The sequence below is a fragment of the Camelus dromedarius genome, chromosome 4, assembly GCF_036321535.1.
Source record: "Camelus dromedarius isolate mCamDro1 chromosome 4, mCamDro1.pat, whole genome shotgun sequence".
NCBI lineage: Eukaryota > Metazoa > Chordata > Mammalia > Artiodactyla > Camelidae > Camelus > Camelus dromedarius.
The window spans coordinates 95,654,592-95,671,035 of NC_087439.1; the positions used below are offsets into that span (position 1 = coordinate 95,654,592).

At 49.9% G+C, this 16,444-nt stretch overlaps 1 protein-coding gene across 26 annotated transcripts in view; it reads left to right on the forward strand.

Annotated features, from left to right (window-relative positions):
- Window positions 1-16,444, forward strand: part of LRRFIP1 (LRR binding FLII interacting protein 1) — a 142,934-nt gene that overhangs the window by 49,111 nt on the left and 77,379 nt on the right. The window contains exon 1 of one of the 26 annotated variants that reach the window (XM_010996321.3): window positions 10,615-10,914. The exons of 21 other annotated variants lie outside the window; for them this stretch is intronic. In XM_010996321.3, coding sequence (XP_010994623.3) covers window positions 10,849-10,914 — 66 coding nt within the window. In that variant the 5' untranslated portion in view covers window positions 10,615-10,848. Of the gene's footprint in view, window positions 1-10,614; window positions 10,915-16,444 lie in introns of those variants that run through there. 4 more of the 26 variants (XM_064485305.1, XM_010996328.3, XM_010996335.3 and 1 more) reach the window with 4 other exon arrangements.

Genomic DNA, 16,444 nt, shown 5'->3' on the forward strand with positions numbered 1-16,444 from the left:
ACTATTATTTAAAAAAAAAATAGCATTCTAACAATATCTAAAGGTACTCTGAAAAGCAATGAAATTCCCACGATTTCAACACTGAGTTACAGCAGCTCTTTTGTTTACTGAGTTTCCTTCCAGTCTTTGTCTGTCTGTGTCCACTGGTACAGAGTCATGTTCACAGTGTACTTGTCTAAGGACCAAAAACGCCGAAAGCTTGGCTTTGGAGAGATCAGTAAGGCCAAAATTTGAGGCTCGAAAGGGGCAAAGAGGACAAAGCTCTGAGTGCTCAAAAATGCTGACTAAAGCTTTAAAACGAATCCAAGCCAATTACGAACCTTGGGGCTCTTCCCTGTGGCTTCCTAACCCTGTATGTACGTTGTCATTCCAGAGTCCCTCATCTTGCAGGAAAAATCACCCGGGTACTTGAGAATAACAGAGTGTGTGGCAGGGTCTCAGTGACCACACCTCTTCATGCCAGCCTGAGGTTCCCCTGTTCGCCTGCCACCTGCCTGGTGGCTGCATCTTCCCTGTGTTACAGGGGAAATAAGGAGGTCCTGGAAGTCACCCCAAACTACAGCCTAGTTGGCAGCAGAGCAGGGATTGCAACCAGCTCTTCTCCCAGGCCTCTGCTTTGGGGGCTTGACAGCTTCCGTGGAGCCACAGCGCTAGCTGTGCGCACTGCGCCGGCTGTCTGCACCCCGCGTTTTCATCAGGCCTTCCCCGAGGGTCCAGGAAGCAAACCTCAGTTCTTTGACCTTCTCACTTCCAGCGTTCACCATCACGCACTTGGCCTCGGGGTGGCCGCACCATCTCTGAAATCTCAGCCCCAAACTTCCCACCCCCGGCCCACTTCCTGCCTTTCAGTGTCTGGCACTGACTTTCTTGTTTTTTCTGACAACAGCTAGCCCTGCTTTTGTGTTCCTGCTTGAAAAAAAGAAGACCAGAAATCTAAAAAAATGATACAAATGAACTTAATTACAAAATAGAAACTGATTCACAGACGTAGAAAACAAACGTATGGTTACCGAAGGGGAAAGGCGGGAAGGGATAGTTGGGAGTTTGGAATCAGCAGATATAAACAACCATGTAAAGTAGATAAACAACAAAGTCCTGCTGTGCAGCACAGGGAACTATATCCAATACCTGGTAATAACCTATAATGAAAAAGAATATATGTGTATAACTGAATCACTATGCTGTACACTAGAAACTAACACAATAATTGTAAATCAACTGCACTTCCATTTAAAAAAAAAAAGAGGGCCCCAGGTATTAGATGCTTGTTGAAATAGGCTATCTTGACATTATTTCTGTGCACATTCCGCTGTGGCTCTGTCAGGGCGTGACTTGCCCGCATAAGGTGACAAGTCAATGTGCTTCTGCAACGTGGGTGCCTTGGGGGAAGGCACAAGTCTGTCTAGATCAGGGGTTCTCAGGGGGTTCCCGTTGCTTTCCAGGGGACATCTGGCAATGGCTGGAGACACTTCCGGGGATCACAGGTAGGGTGGCGAGTGCTGCTGGCACCTCATGTGTGGCGGCCAGGGACGCTGCTGGTCACCCTGTGATGCACAGAACAGCGCCCCATCAAAGGGTTATTTGACCTAAAACGTCAATGGTGCTACGGTTAAGAAACTCTGCTCTGTATTTATATTAGAGTTTCCCCATAAAATCTAATCCCACATTTAATACAGATGCCTCAACAGAAGTGGGGTTAAGAGGAGGGGACTTCATTGTAATCTGAGTAACAAAGATCAAACGCACTGTCAGAAGAGGCATTTGGGAAACCTGCAGTGGACTTAGGAACCCCGCCCTCCCATTAATGAAAGGCGGGTCGAAGCTGCCCGGCGAGGTGCTGGGTATAAAGGTGCTTTTAATTGACCTCTGCTGCTGCTCAGAGATGACGTGGTCAGGAGTGGCTATTTGATCTCCAGTTATTCCAGAATTTCCACTCATGCTAAACATGTCTCTCCAGACTGCTGTTCTTTGCTCTTCCTTAAACTTCTCTTGAAGTTGACCTAAAATCTTCATTTTTCAGAGGTGAGGCTTTTGTGTTCTATGTTAAAGTCTTCTGTAAAGATATCTGATTCTTAAAAATTGATGATTTAAAAAAAAAACCTGCTTATAGTCTCGGACTTCTGTGGAGGCTGATAGTTGATGACTTTTCTTTGAACTGTACTTTGGGGGCAGAAATGCAGAGGGGAAGACCCTTATTTTAGGGTGTGGACATGTGTTTGTAGTGCTGTGCTGTGCTAACATGGGTTACAGTCTTGCTTTTTCTCTAGGAAAGGTCTTTTTCTTAGAAAGATTACTTTAGGGATGCTGTTTTAGGAATATCTGTACCTTAGGTTGGAAGGTTGCTTGCTTCTGATGTTTTTGTCTGTTGTTCAGTCAAGCTGCCTTCAAATCAAGCTGTTTAGCAGGAGTGCCTGATTTTTAAATCTTTGAATTCATCTTATGTGCACCCAAATTTCCCTGTTTGCTATGGGTACTGTTTAAATTCAGATTATAAATTCCTATATCCCCTACACTTCCTTTCTGTGAATGACGTTTGTCAATCACATTTGTAGCCTGATTGATTTCTGGATTTTTACAGCTAACAGAGTAAAGATTTGTTTCATGGCTTTGATTGTTAAGAACATTCTCTCTCCTAGAATGTTAAATTCATAGGCAAGATTAATGAAGCCAACACCAAATAAATGGGTGAGTATCTGGAAGAAATACTGCTTTTATTTTTTTAAGTATAATTTTCTATCCCTGAATATATATCGAAGCGTTTCATTTATTTCTTATCAGTGGGGTACTCTGTTAGCCAGTGAGTACAGTGGTTGAACGTAAAGCGTATTTTCCCATGTCACTACCTATTCAGATCAAATGTATTTTAAATGGACTATTCTGAGAGCATACATTGATATCTTCTTCTTTGCATTAGAGTTGACTTAGAGGGACTTTTCAGAGTCCTTTTCTAAATGACTGAGAAATACGTAATGGATTTGAGTTGTTTTGTTCTCAACATTTTTGTAAAATAATTGGTTGATATTCGCAGTATGTTTTGTTCGTGAAAAACACTTGGTTTTCCTAAGAGATGCTTTATTGGAGGTGTCGGTGGCCATCTCCTTGGTGGTGATATTTGGGGGTGCTTCTGTGATCACTCTGGTCCGGTTTCAAGGGTCAGCAGTTCTGAGGAATGGATTAGAAAAATGGATACTCCTTTCACGCCCAATATTGCTGTGGACTTAAGAGTAAACTAAGTTAGAAATTACCTTGGATGTGGATGGATTTTACCCTCTGACAACACTGTTGGGCTTCCTGGAGCCCCGGGGAAGGGATCTGTGCTCAGGTACTGAAACCGCCCCGCCTTCAATTTCTGTTCCTCCAGCTCTTCCTCCCTCAGTTCTGTGGTCCGCGGTCGATGCAGCAGACCCGTGCTTCTGGTTCTCTCTCCCCTCCTGGCCATTTTGGTATTTTCATCCCCACTTAGCTCAGAATCAGGCCAAAGCCTGAAAGCCCTTAAGCGCCCCCGCCCTTGCCCCGCCCCACCTCGGGCTGTTCCTGGAGGAGGGTCAGCCATCTTCCCCGCCCCCGCTGCGTGCTCCTTCACTCCCCCTGACTTCCCCTTTCCAGCCTCCAAACAGGCTCAAGTGTCTTCCATCCCTGCAGACAGACAGACAAATGGACAAACCTCTCCCCGCCCAAACCCTCCCCTTGATTGTCCTCCTCCCGGGCTGTAATCTGCCATTTACTGTAAGTGCAGAAACCTTTGAAAATGCTTAATTGTAGAGTTTCAGCAAGAGACTACAACAGCCAATGTTTTTCCAGTTGCAAATTAAGGGCAACTAGAAAACCCTGTTTCTCTTCTCTCCATCTGCCTGTTTAACCCTGATACTCACACCAGCCTTCTAAAGAGGGGCTTCCCGAAGGTGCCTGTATTTTCTGTTTCTCTCACTGCCCATTGTCTTGGCTTGTTCTTAACACTCCTCTTATTCATTAGAGGCAGAAGTCTCAAGATTCCTTCCTTCAGCCTCTATTCTGTTATACACCTGCTACCATTTTTTATCATCACCTTAAACCAGTTCGTGCTTCTGGTGCCAAAGTGCCCGTGGGACCCCTCCATCCAGGCTTTCTGCCACCACTTCATATTCAGTCCAACCAAAACTCAAACTCATCACCTGCCTTAGAAAATTTGAAGGGATTTTTTAAAAATCTGTTAGATGAAAAAGAAGGATGGTGAATCACTGGGCGCTATAGGTAGTTATGCAAAAAAAAAAAAAAAACAAAACCCTGAAGACACGCCGTCTTAAAAGGACAGGTTCTATTCCCAATTGCTACCAAAATATAAAGTATTTAAGATCAAGGAGAGTCCGTGATAAGCTATCAGAGTCGTCCGTTTTATCGGGAGACTCATCCATCCATCCATCCATCCATCCACCCACCCTTCCATCAGTTATGAAGTGCCCCCCATGCTCCCAGGTGAGCACATGCTCCCATTCCAGAAGAGCTCACGCGTGGTCTGGAGTGAGGACTGAGTCATCGGCAGCTGTGAGAAGGAAGTACGTGGTTGTAGGACACCCTGCACAGGTGTGTGCTCAGTAAGCAGGGGCAGATGATGCTAGAAGTGCTGGAAACCAGCTCTCTCTTGCTTTCCAGCCACTCTTGCTCCCAGTGTTTCTGTTCACTGGGAGCAGTCAGGCTACTGGCCGGAGGGCCAAGGTCACTGGGCCTGCGCTGGGCCAGCTGACTGTGGGGTACAGTTTTCTCCGTGGGCAGCAGGCAGGGTCTGACTGTCTCATTTGATGCTCACCAGTGCCTTGGGGCTTACTGGGAGGGCCAGCTACGGCCTTGACCTGGGTCCATGCACTGCTTTGCCAACACCCCAGGAGTGGGGATGGGGTTGGTGGTCCAGACTAAGCCCAGGGAGACAGCCTGTCTGCTGACTGTTCCCAGTGAGGATCCCTGGCTGGCTCAGGGGAGGGCGCTCCTCTGTGTCAGGCAGCGCGCCGGATGCTAAGGGCTTGGACTTTTAGTAGGGACTGGGGTTAAAACCCGGCTTCACTCGTCCAATGTGCCTCTGTGGACAAGTTATACAACCTTTGTGTACAGGCAGACCTCATTTTATTGTATCTCGCTGTGTTGTGCTTCGAAGATGCTGGGTTGTTTTGTTTGGTCTGGTTTTACAAATTGAAGGTTTGTGGCTACCTTGTATTTAAGAAATGCATTTCATAAGGCTCCAGCTGCCATAGACAGTGGTCCCTCTGATGGATCTGGGCAAAGCAAATTAAAAATCTTCTAGAAAGGATTCACCATTCTACATGCCATTTGTGATTCACTGGAAGAGGTCCAAATATCAGCGTTAACAAAAGTTTGGAAGAAGTTGACTCCAGTCCTCTTGGATGACTTTGAAAGGTTCAAGACTTCAGTGGAGGAGGTAACTGCAGATGTGGTGGAAACAGCAAGAGAATTAGAACTAGAATTGCAGTCTTAGGGTGCAGCTTGAACGGATGAGGAGCTGCTTCTTACAGAGGTGCAAAGAAAGTGGTTTCTCGAGATGGAATCTACTCCTGGTGAAGATGCTATGAAGACTGATGAAATGACAGCACAGGACTGGGAATATTCCATAAACTTAGCTGATAAAGCAGCGGCAGGGTCTGAGAGGACTGACTCCAATTTTGAAAGCAGTTGTACTGTGGGTAGAATGCTATCCAGCAGCGTGGCGTGCTGCAGGGAAATGGTTTGTGAAAGGAAGACTCAATTAATGTGGAAAACTTCACTGTCATCTTGTTTTAAGAAATTGCCACAGCCACTCCAGCCTTCAGCAACCAGCACCCCGATCTGTCAGTAGCTACCAAGACAGAGGTAGGACCCTCGTCCAGCAAAAAGATTGTGACTTGCTGAAGGCTCCGATGATGATCAGCATTTTTTTTAGCAATAAAGCATTTTTAGGTTAAGCTATGTACATGATTTTTTAGACATAATGCTCTTACATACTTAATAGACTACAGAATAGAGTAAACATAACTTTTATATGCACCCGAAAACCAAAAAATGTGTGTGACTGTCTTAATTGTGATATTCACTTTATTGAGGTGGTCTGGAACCAAACCAGCAGCATCTCTGAGGTGTGTCTGTAACAAAATGCTTTGTAAACTGAAAGGTGCTGTGCAAATCTGGGTAGTCACTTCATGAGCCAGCTTTAATATACGAAGTGTTTTTTTATATTAGTCAAAAGGATTCATACAAAGTAGTAACACAAATGTCAGCTCACTGTTTGTAGAAGTAATGCAGAGACGTTCTTTCCGCTGTAATCAACCTGGCCCATGATTCACGTTCATGCAGAACAGCTGTGATGCCTGCAATTTGGGAAAATGGTTTTGTGTGAGCTATCTGACCAGTCCCGTGGGGTGGCCAAGACGCACCCTGCCCTCCCCATCTGCCCTCTGCTCTGTGCTCCATCCCTGGAAGGGTTTGTCTTACTTAGAACCCAACCACATTAGGAGGCGGAGCTGACGAACCTAGCAACAGACCAACACCATGGAGACCAGTAAACCGAGTTTGGGTGTGGCCCCAAAGTGGTTAAATGTTCTGGCGTTTGCTGGTTAGCTGTGAGTCTGATGTTCCTAGAACAAAATTAGATCATTCTACTTTTGTGCTTTTCTAGGAGTCCCTTCAGAAATTAAGTTCCTGCTCGTACTCTTATTGTACATCGGAGAACTGCTTTTGAGTTTTCGGACATTACACTTTTGTCAAGAGGATCCCAAGCATGATGGCTTTTAGGAATGTCAGGAACAGTCGGAGCTTTCACATAACCTAAAGTCTTTCTTAGGACAGAGTCCCTGGGTTTAAACAGTGACCGTGTGCTTGCAGGTCAGTGCCTGTGTGGCACCTTGGACGGGGCTAAAAATGCAGAGTTGTTTCTGAGTCCAAACTAGTTCTACTCGCCACATGACAGGCCAATAAATTGGGAGATGAGATGCTGGGGCAAGGAATAACGACTTTATTTGGAAAGTCAGCAGACCGAGAAGATGGGGGACTGGTGTCCTGGAGAACCATCTTCCCCAAATTAGAATTCAGGCTCCTTTAATATAAAAACGGGGAGGGGGTGTGGTTGGTTGTTGCAAACTTGTTGGTGTTGGAATCCTTTGTATTTGCAGCTGTCATGATGTTCCTGTAAACCTCCAACATGACCAATGTTATTCTCTGCTCTGCAACTTTTTTCTCTCTATGAATGGAAAAGTGTTCTACCCTAAAGGTCAGAGCATTGAGAACGGGCTATTCTGTGTATTTCAGGCTCTAGGCAACAATCTTTTGCAAAAGGTGGAGAACCAGCAGGACTCAGCCCAGGAAACAGAGCACAGGGTTAGAGCTAAAGGAACAGATCTGAAATGGAGTCAGATTTGTTCTTCCCTATTACAGAGTCAGCCTGCTAGAAGTGGCATGCTGGCCAAAGGAAGGGATCACTGAACCTGTGCCACTGACCTCACAGCTCTTCATACAAAGACGCTGGTCTGACACGGGCAGAGGTCGGATGGATGGCCACCCTGTTCCCCACCTTGCTCCCCACCCCATATGCTGCTCAGACGATTCAAAGACGCCCTGGATCTCCTCTGCCAGCCTCCCTGAGGATGGAAACCTGGGCTAGTCTTGTTTCTTCTCCCCTCACACACTCAGGTGGTTTTGGCTTTCTCTTCCTCAAGGTAGAGGGTTTAGATTACTCTGCCAGGCTGCGTGTAGAGCTGTGAGTACTGGGGTGAAATTTTTTTGCACATCCATGGTCCTCATTCTACAACGTGTTACTTTCACAGCCACACCCCTTTCTTTGGCTTCTGCGTGGACTTTCCCAGCATCACCTTTGTAGGTTCCAGTCACTCAGTAATTACCCTCACACATGGCCTTGCTGAGTTTACAAAAAGGAGGGGCTGCCTGGGAAGGGGCTTCATGGGGGGCCCTTTTCACAAGAGAGCTACTTATATCAAAATGTACAGAAGGCAGCTAGACCCTCTACAATCTGTTCTGGGGCCCCGGGATCTAAATAATACCAAGAAGTGTGAATTCAGCACCATTTACAACACAGACTGATCCTTGCCCTACAGCTGGGAAGGGTCTGAGACGACCATCTCACAGGAGGGCACATGTCAGGACATAGCAGCCTCCCAGCTTGAAGGGTGTCACAGTGGCGGTTTTCTCTAGTTTGCTACTACTTAGTGGAATCAGAAACCTCTGGTGCACTTACTATGATTATTTGATCGCTGGTATTGTTCCTTTGTTCCCGGGACTAAATTTAGGGGGTGACAGTGTCCTGCCATCCTGGCATCTGCAGCCAACCCCTCTCACAGCTGTCGTGGGGGCTGTGGGTTGTTGCCTTCTCTGGGGCTACCCGCCATCTCTCCCACTTCTCAGCCATTTTAACCTGTTGTTGCTCAGCGTCCTTCGTGCCACCAATAACTGAACCAGATGATTTAATTCCAGAGCCCACTTGACACCTTCCCTACGTGCTTTTCGTAAAGCTGATAACTGGCAACTGGATGTCCACCTGGGCACTGGGGAGGACGCAGGTGTCTGCAGGCACGTTGCCCTGTGACGGTCAAGACAAGTGAAGCCTGTCCCCTGTGCCCTGCTCTGGGAGATGTGGTCATAGGGTTTGAGGTGGCAGGAAGCTCTAGAATTTGCTTATCTAGATGGGAACATTCAAACCGAAGGCTCCAAGGAGGCTGTTGTATTAACTGGCTACCATTCTCATCTCTGAAGCTATGACTAAAATTATCATTGTTTTCCGGGATAGATTCCCTAAGACCCTAAATTGTTTATACAGAACAGGTTAATGTCTTCTCCAATTCTCTTAACTTATAGACTCGAGAACTGTAACACACTAACATTTTTAAAGTGTTACAGCAAGAAAACAAGGTATTAAAAGTGTGCATTTCAATCTCCCTGAAAGTTATTCTTGTGAACCTAACACTGCTCTCCGTCACAGCTTGGCGCTGTGTTCGCCTTCATCAAAGCTGAAATCTGCTAAGTTTCTCCCACAGCAGCCTCTCTGGGTCTTGACTCGGCCTCTTTTCCTCCCAGGTCGGGACCTCCTGTCCTTCAGAATCTCCTCTGCCCGCCCAGTCTTCCACCCCAACCTCCCCGCCCACCCCCTCACACAGACCTTTCATTCCAGAGCCCCTTTTCCTGAAGCCAGAGCGGTAAGGTGTGTGCACGCAGGTCGTGCGCTGACATGTTACCGAGAATTAGGTTCGGGTGGCAGAGAGTGGGAAATTGGGGGATTGTAACACTTAAATGTGAATTTGTGGTCTCAAGACTCTGGAGCCGCCTCTGCAGAGAAGCAGGCCAAGCCATTCCGTTGCAAGCTCTCGTTTTGAGGCGGGGAGGTGGTCTTTCTGAGAAAGGCCTCTGAAAACGTGCCCCCCAGGCGTGGGCTTGGGCAGGAGCTGGCCAGGGCCGCCTGGACGCCGGGTCGCAGGAGGGGGCGCGGGAAGGTTCCAGGCGCCACAGGATGGCATTCTGATGAAAATCTGCCTCGCTTCCTTCTATCACTTCTGCCTCAGCCTGGCGAGGTCAGGAAATGTTTGGTTGCTTTGCACGTAGGGCTTTTAAAGAAAGAGCGAGGCGTGTTCTGCGGCTGGAGGAGGTGCGTGCTGGGCAGCGAGGCTCTGTCCCGGCGCAGGGACACCCTTCTCCGCGCCCTCTCCGCGCGGCGCCGGGCCCCTGCCTCGCAAGTCCTTTCACCGGACCCGGGACGGTGCAGCCCTACGGACTAAGAGATACCGGATCTGCTCCGACTGGCATCCGCGTTCTTCTGCGACCGGCTTGCTGACGGGAGGCGGGCGAGGCGGGCGGGGCGCGCACCCGACCCTGGGATGCTTGTTCCCACTCCCGAGGGCCGCGCACCTTCGTCGTCCAGGAAGCCCGCCCTTTCTCGGTGTCACGCGTAAACGGGTTACCCCGACCAGCAGATGCTGCGGTGCTCAGGCAGAGGTTGTCCCGTCCCTAGAAGTTCAGTCTGGCCTGAGTTCGGAGGACACCGCGGGGCGGGAGCCCAGCACCGACGGCACGAGGGCGCGGGGTCTAGCTAGCAGTCCGACCCGCCGGCGTTGGCTCCCCCACCAGAGAACACCCCCTGCGCAGAACCCTCCCCCTCCCAGGCCCCTCTGCAAGAGGACCCCTGCCACGCGCGGGCCCTCTCCCACCTCTCCACCCCACCCCACCCCCCGCTCTTCCGAGGCCTCTCAACTCTTCCCTCCCTCTGCCGGTGGGTGGGCGGCCGGGGCGGGGCCAGCTGGTGTCTTTTTTTTTTTTTCCCCCCCAATCGCCTTTCGGGTGGGGCAGGAGGGGGCTGGGTGGTGATTGATAACCGCGTAGCTGGGGCGCGGGGAGGGTCGCTCCCTAGGGACAGAGCGGGCGGGGTGGGCGGTGGAGCGCGGGCTGGGAACCGTGCCGGATCCAAGTGCGTGGAAAACCGGCAGGGGGCGGAGGCGGGCCCCGCGGGGTGGAGCGCAGGCGGGGCGGGGTGGGGCCTGCGTGGGTGGAGCTAGTCGGGGACGGGACGGGACCCTGGGGGCGGGGCGCGCTGAGAGGGCGGCCCCAATCCCCTTTCTCCCGGGCGTCCCCACCCCCCGCAGGGCCGGCTCCGGCCACCTGCGCCCGCCCCTACGGCCGCGCCCAAGCCCGGGAACCGCGGTGGCGCGCCTCCGTCTCGGGAAGGGCGAGGTTCCCGTCCCGACGCGCGGATTTATCTCCGGGACGGTGATCCCGCCGTTCTCGGCATGCGGCTGCGCTGAGAGCCTGCCCGCCGGCGAACCCCAGGAGCCCGGCGTTCCCTGAGTGTCTTCCCGGCTCTGTGAGAAGGTGGACTTGTAGCCGGGCAGGATGACCAACCCGGCGGCCACGCAGAACAAGGAAATAGACTGTCTGAGCCCAGAGGCTCAGAGACTGGTAAGAGGAAAACATATTTTCGAAACTTTTGGTTCTGATTGCGAACGTTTGGTCCGTGCTGATGTTCTAGGGCCAAGGGCAGTCGGCACCTTCCGCTGCAGTCGTCGCTGCCTGGTGAGGTGTGGGGTGGGCTCCGCCTGACCGGGGACCCCCTTAAACGAACGTCCGCAAGCGGGAATGTGCTGTGGGGGCTCCTGCCCTGTGTTCAGTTCGCGGCTCCATTTGCTCTGTCCCCCCTTGTGCCCCGGAAAGCACATTTTACTGGACAACGCCCCTCACCAGGACGGAACGGAGCTTAGCCTGGTCTCCTCTGCCTGCCCGTGGCGGCCTTTTGACAGGCTCTCCCCAGCTGGGTGACTCGGCCGCGGATCTGCGCGTGGGCTAGGGTTTCACTCAGAGCTGCTGGTTTGATGTTTTACAAAATACAGCATCTAGAGATGGGCGCCCAGGGGCGGTGCCCTCACCCTGAGGCTGGCGCCAGTGGCTGGGTGGTTTGGAGCATTTATCTGCTCTGGACCTTAGAACCAATAGGCTGGACCGGATTTCTCCAGCTCCCTCAACGACCTCAGTCCCGAAATCCACTTTGGCTGATCTCATGGGATCTCCCTTCTGGACGGGATCCTCCGTCTGTGAGGTCTAGCAGTATTGAGACCATGGGTCGGGGGTAGTTTGGCATTAAAATCAGGCAGGGGGTGAGGTGGGGAAGGTTTCTGGTTGATTATGAATGGGTGTGTTTAAAGGTGAAAGGGCGCACTTTGGAAAAGAAACATGTTATTCAGTTAGTAGTACAGAGAGGGACCCCAGATTTCCACTTTATCGGGCCTCTGTGGAACTTTGATAAAAAGTGAGAACCCCAAATAATCGCTCCTTTCCCAGGTAGGAACTAATCGTCTGCTGAGTGTTTCTGGAAGGTTCGAGATGACTGAAACTGCCTTGACCCTGGGGAGCTTCCTGCTAAATGCCGGGGAGAGGTATAGAAACAGATTCTGATGAATACACACTTGAAAATTACATTCCTTGCTGAGGACTGCCAGGTGAATTTTTTAATGTCCATGTTCATGCTTCCCCTCTGACCGCACTTAAAGTTCCAGCCCTGGACCAGACCTTTGGGGCTGGTTCTTACCCCTTAGCCTCATTGGTTTCCTGGGGCCTGGGGACCTACAGAGAGAGCCTTGGATCACTGTCAGGGAAGGGCCCTTGGAAGAAGGAAGGATGGGAGCGCTGCTGAGAGATGCTGGTGTTTGCGTTCCCGAGGAGCTGCCTAGGCAAACCATAGATGGCAAGAACAGGGTGATGTTAATCCCGGGTAAGCTTCAAGCTCAGAGGAATGAGCTGCTGGGCAAGGAATCCTTGAAGAAGAGAAGACTGAACACGGAGAACAAGGATGTGAGGAAGGGAGGGACAGGCCATCAGGGTGAGTAGAACTGACACCTGTTACACTGAGACGCTGAGGCTCTGGCTGCAGGGTCCCGATAACCCTTAACTTAACCCGGGGTCAGATCTGGTTGAGATGCGTGCTTTAGGGAGATGCCGCCCAGCGTAGATGACGGGGAAGTCTGGAACAGCTTCCGATGGAGAAGGTGCCTTCCGTCTCCTGCCCCAGTTCTAGGATCCAGTGGGCTCTGAAAACCAAAAGTTGTTTGTCTTTTTTGTAAGTTTATGGCAGAATTCATTTGACAGTGAATTCCACCCTGGCTGATGGGAGGCTGTTTTCAGTCTTTATTCCTCTTAGTGTGAAAATTTGTACATTTCTCTGCAGCCCTGTTAATTGCACGTAAGATTAAGGGCTATTATTACTCTGGGTTACAGAATATATGGTATATGCATCCTGTTACCCTTCTAGAATCCAAAAATTTTGAATTCTGAAACACATTTGTTCCCAGAGGTTTTTGGTAGTAAGTTGTGAACTTGTAGAAGCTTTTTGTTCCGTTGGTTTTCAGTAAATAGCTGCAAAAACCTTTTTAGAGCAGGACATGGGGAACAGAAGTAAAATACAGTCCCTATTTTACGAGATTCATGGTTGAAAAGGAAATGACCCGTGGAGTGGGGGTGGGGGGTTGAGTGGGGTGTGTTAGAGGGGGACACCCACAGCCACCCAGGGCCATGCAGTGCTCCAGCTGGAGAGTACTGGGCATTTCAGGCTGGTTTGTGCCGCTTTGTGCTATGTTATGTGACCCTGTGTCCTGGGAACCGGGGTCTCCGGTGGAGGAGGAGGGCTGGGGCCACAGGGGTGTGAGACGAGAGCTGGGGTTGGCAGGAGATGGATTTGCAAGGTCCACCTCACCAAGCAAAGAAAAAAGCAGGATCTGAGCAGGAAGTCCAGGCTCCTCACCCGAAGACAGTGTAGAAACTGTTCGTTACTGTAACGTTTGTAACTTCCCCACGTTTGGGGTGGGTTGTGTCACCTCTCTTCGGGTCGCTTTCCACATACTGAGGAGCACTGAGCCCTTACAAACTGCCAGCCCGTTCTGAGAGAGGCTGTCAGCATAGACCGAGGACCCCCCCAAGTCTCATTTTACTGTAGGTGCCTGTGCCAAGGTCCCCATGTCCAGCTGAGCGGGAGCAGGGACGAACGGGGGAGGTAAACGCATGCCGAGGTGGCCGGCCCTGCTGGGGCCCAGTCTGAGATTCTGAGCATTGAGTCATGGTTTGTTTTAGGTGGATCATTTCTCCAAGCAGGTAAAACATAAACACAGTAAGGTAGGTCTATTCTTACAGTAGTAAGCGTGTCCCACTAGGGCAAAGATGGAGGCTAAGTTTTCCTTTTTCTTGAAGAGTTAGTTTCTGTTCAGCCTGAGCTAGTATCAGCAGAGCGGAAGCCTCCTTGGCAACTTTTTTTCAACCCTGCAGTCTAAACTGCCTCTTACCCTGAGCACAGGAAGCCAAGTTATTTATAACCGCTAAAGTGTTTTCAGGCGAAGCTGATTGGAGTATTACCTGATTAGAGTGGGGTCTTTATCTAGTTTCTCCAGAATTATGAGGCTACATGTTGGTATGATGTGTTTGCTCCTCAAAAGGCAATGTTCAAGAGGAAATTCTTATCCCTGAAGGATCAGGCCGTGTGACTCAGCACAGGAATTGTTTGTGACTAGTTACTCATATGCCAGCGCGTTTCCAAAATATCTGATCATGTTTAAAAGTTTTAATCTTGGAGCCCCATGGGCCAGAAGATTCGAGTTACTAACCTGTTATCACAGTAAGCCTGTTACCTCTCACTTACGTGTTAGGCACAGGGCGGGGAAAAGAGGAATTTTTATTACCTTAACTGCTTTTACTCTGGGCCACCCAAATTTCACTTGTGTGTGTGTGTGTGTGTGTGTGTGTGTGTGTGTGTGTGTGTGTGTTTTAAAGCAGCTGGCTTTCATGGAATGGATTTATCAGAACTCTGATTATTCAGACTATCTAGTTGAAGTAACTTGATTTCTTCCTTGTAGGTTAAACAAAGCACTGTTTGGCCACATCTTAGCTGTAGTGACTCAGAGCTGCCGTGTTTGGTTGCAGACCACTGCTCAGATCCCCCTTCTGAGACTCATTTATTCATTGGGGGAGGGGCCAGAGCTTCACGTGCTTTTCTACTTAGCACTGCAACTAGACAGCTTGAAAGCCTTGTAGTAGTCTTGTGTGGAATCTGAAGCACTTTAAATTACTCTGAGGAAGATTTGCCTTAAATTTAAACTAAGATGTTTTGTTTGTATGTTTGTGTTTAGAGCTTATCAGAGCGACCTCACTTCTGAGCCTTATGTCTGTTATTATCTGTGGCCAGTGGGTGTGTAATCTTCCTGGGGGAAGAGAAACAGGGTGGGCTTTGGGGGTAGGTTGGGAGTCTCCACCTGCCTGCCCTGACATCTCCCCAGGGCGCCTGGCCCTGCTGGGGCCTCGGCATGCTTGTCTTCTTGTGCTGCTTTTAAACTTCCTCTGAGCTGAACTCTCTCCACTGGGTCCGTGGCTGTGATTGAAGACATTGTGTAGGTAGCAAACGTAGGCAGCGTTTCCCAGACCCCGGCTGTGTCAGCCCTGTTGTGTGTTTCTGTAGAAGTCTGCCCTCGCAAGACCTCATGAGGTGGTTTGATCATTTCCACTTACAGATGGAGAGGAAAGGGGCTCCGAAAGTTCTGGGGACTTTCCCAAGTCCACGCAGCCAGCAGGCAGCAGGGCTGTTCAGACCCAGGCCTGCTGGTTCAGAACTGGCGCTAATAACTGTCTCCACTGTATACAGTGCTCAGCAGGCTCGGGCCGGCCATGAGCACGCATCCTCGCTGTTGTCAGCCTCTCTGCAGCCCCGGGTGTCCCAACCCCAGTATCTGATCTGATGGATTTCTTTTTACAAAGGCAGCCTCTTAGGACACAGGTTTTTGCTCCTGAGTGCATACTGAGAAGTCTCTGCTTTATCTCATGTTTCATTTCTATTTCTGGTAGTTTTTTAGACAAAAGAACACTCAATGGAATGTATTTGGCTAAATAAAGAAAGGTAGAAATGACAGAGCTGCAGAAATTATTTTTCTGGTTTTCCCACTGTGCCAACTTTTAGCTGTGACCCGTGTCATCCCACACCGGGAGCTGCTGGGTACCAGCCTCAGCCCTCCCCGGCCAAGCAGACAAGCTCGTTGAGGATGGAAGTGACGGCTTCTGGCTCTTTCCTCGCCGGTTGCAGGACTATCACCTGAACAGAGGGAAAGGCTGTCAGTACTTGTGTGCTGCTCACATGGCAAAGCCTGATGCTGCTGCAACGTCCAGCCTGATTCTGAGACGGAGCAGTGTCAGTGTTTTGTGTCACCTTAAAGGTGTGGGGTTTGCAGGGACGCAGAGCAGGTGAAGTGAAGGGCGTGAAGCCCGATGCGTTGGCTGGAGGGAACGTGTCATCTGGAGCACTGCACAGGTGAGGCCATGCTGCTCTCTCCTGTCACCTGGCAGTCACACACAGGGTCATTTGTGACTCTCATGCCCTTGCTTGTCATGCAGCATAGTGAGGCTATCAAAGGAAGTGCGAACACTCATCTCAGAAAACAATTCTAAATGTATTAACAAGATGCGGTTGTTATTTGCATGGAAGACACTGTACACTTTTTTTCACCAGCTTGAGTGTGGGTGTTTGCTAAGCCGAAGATTGCGTTGTGAAGTTTGAATTGGTGAATGCTTTTTGTCTGTTCTCGATAAAGTAATGTGAATAATTTTGTTCCTGATTAATGTTTGTTATTTTGGTGTGTTACTCTGAGCAGCAAAGTCAGGACAGTTCCAGTAGCAGAATGAGGAAGGAGAACTCCGTGGACAGTCTTGGTGGAATAAATAATTCACCGCCCTGTAGAGACTGAGCATTTCAGAGACACGGGAAGCGCCCAGAGATTGCATCACGGGTTCCCTCACCCCCTGTAACGAGGGCTGATGTTCAGAAGTGGTGTAATTTGCCCGAGTTCACATAGTGCGCGCTGCTGGCTTGGCCCTGAGACCCCTTTCTGGACAGTGTCCGTCTGGGAGGCTCAGCGCCCTGCGGAGGCTGCTGCCGTGTCATAAAATTCCGTGGTAACTCTGTGGT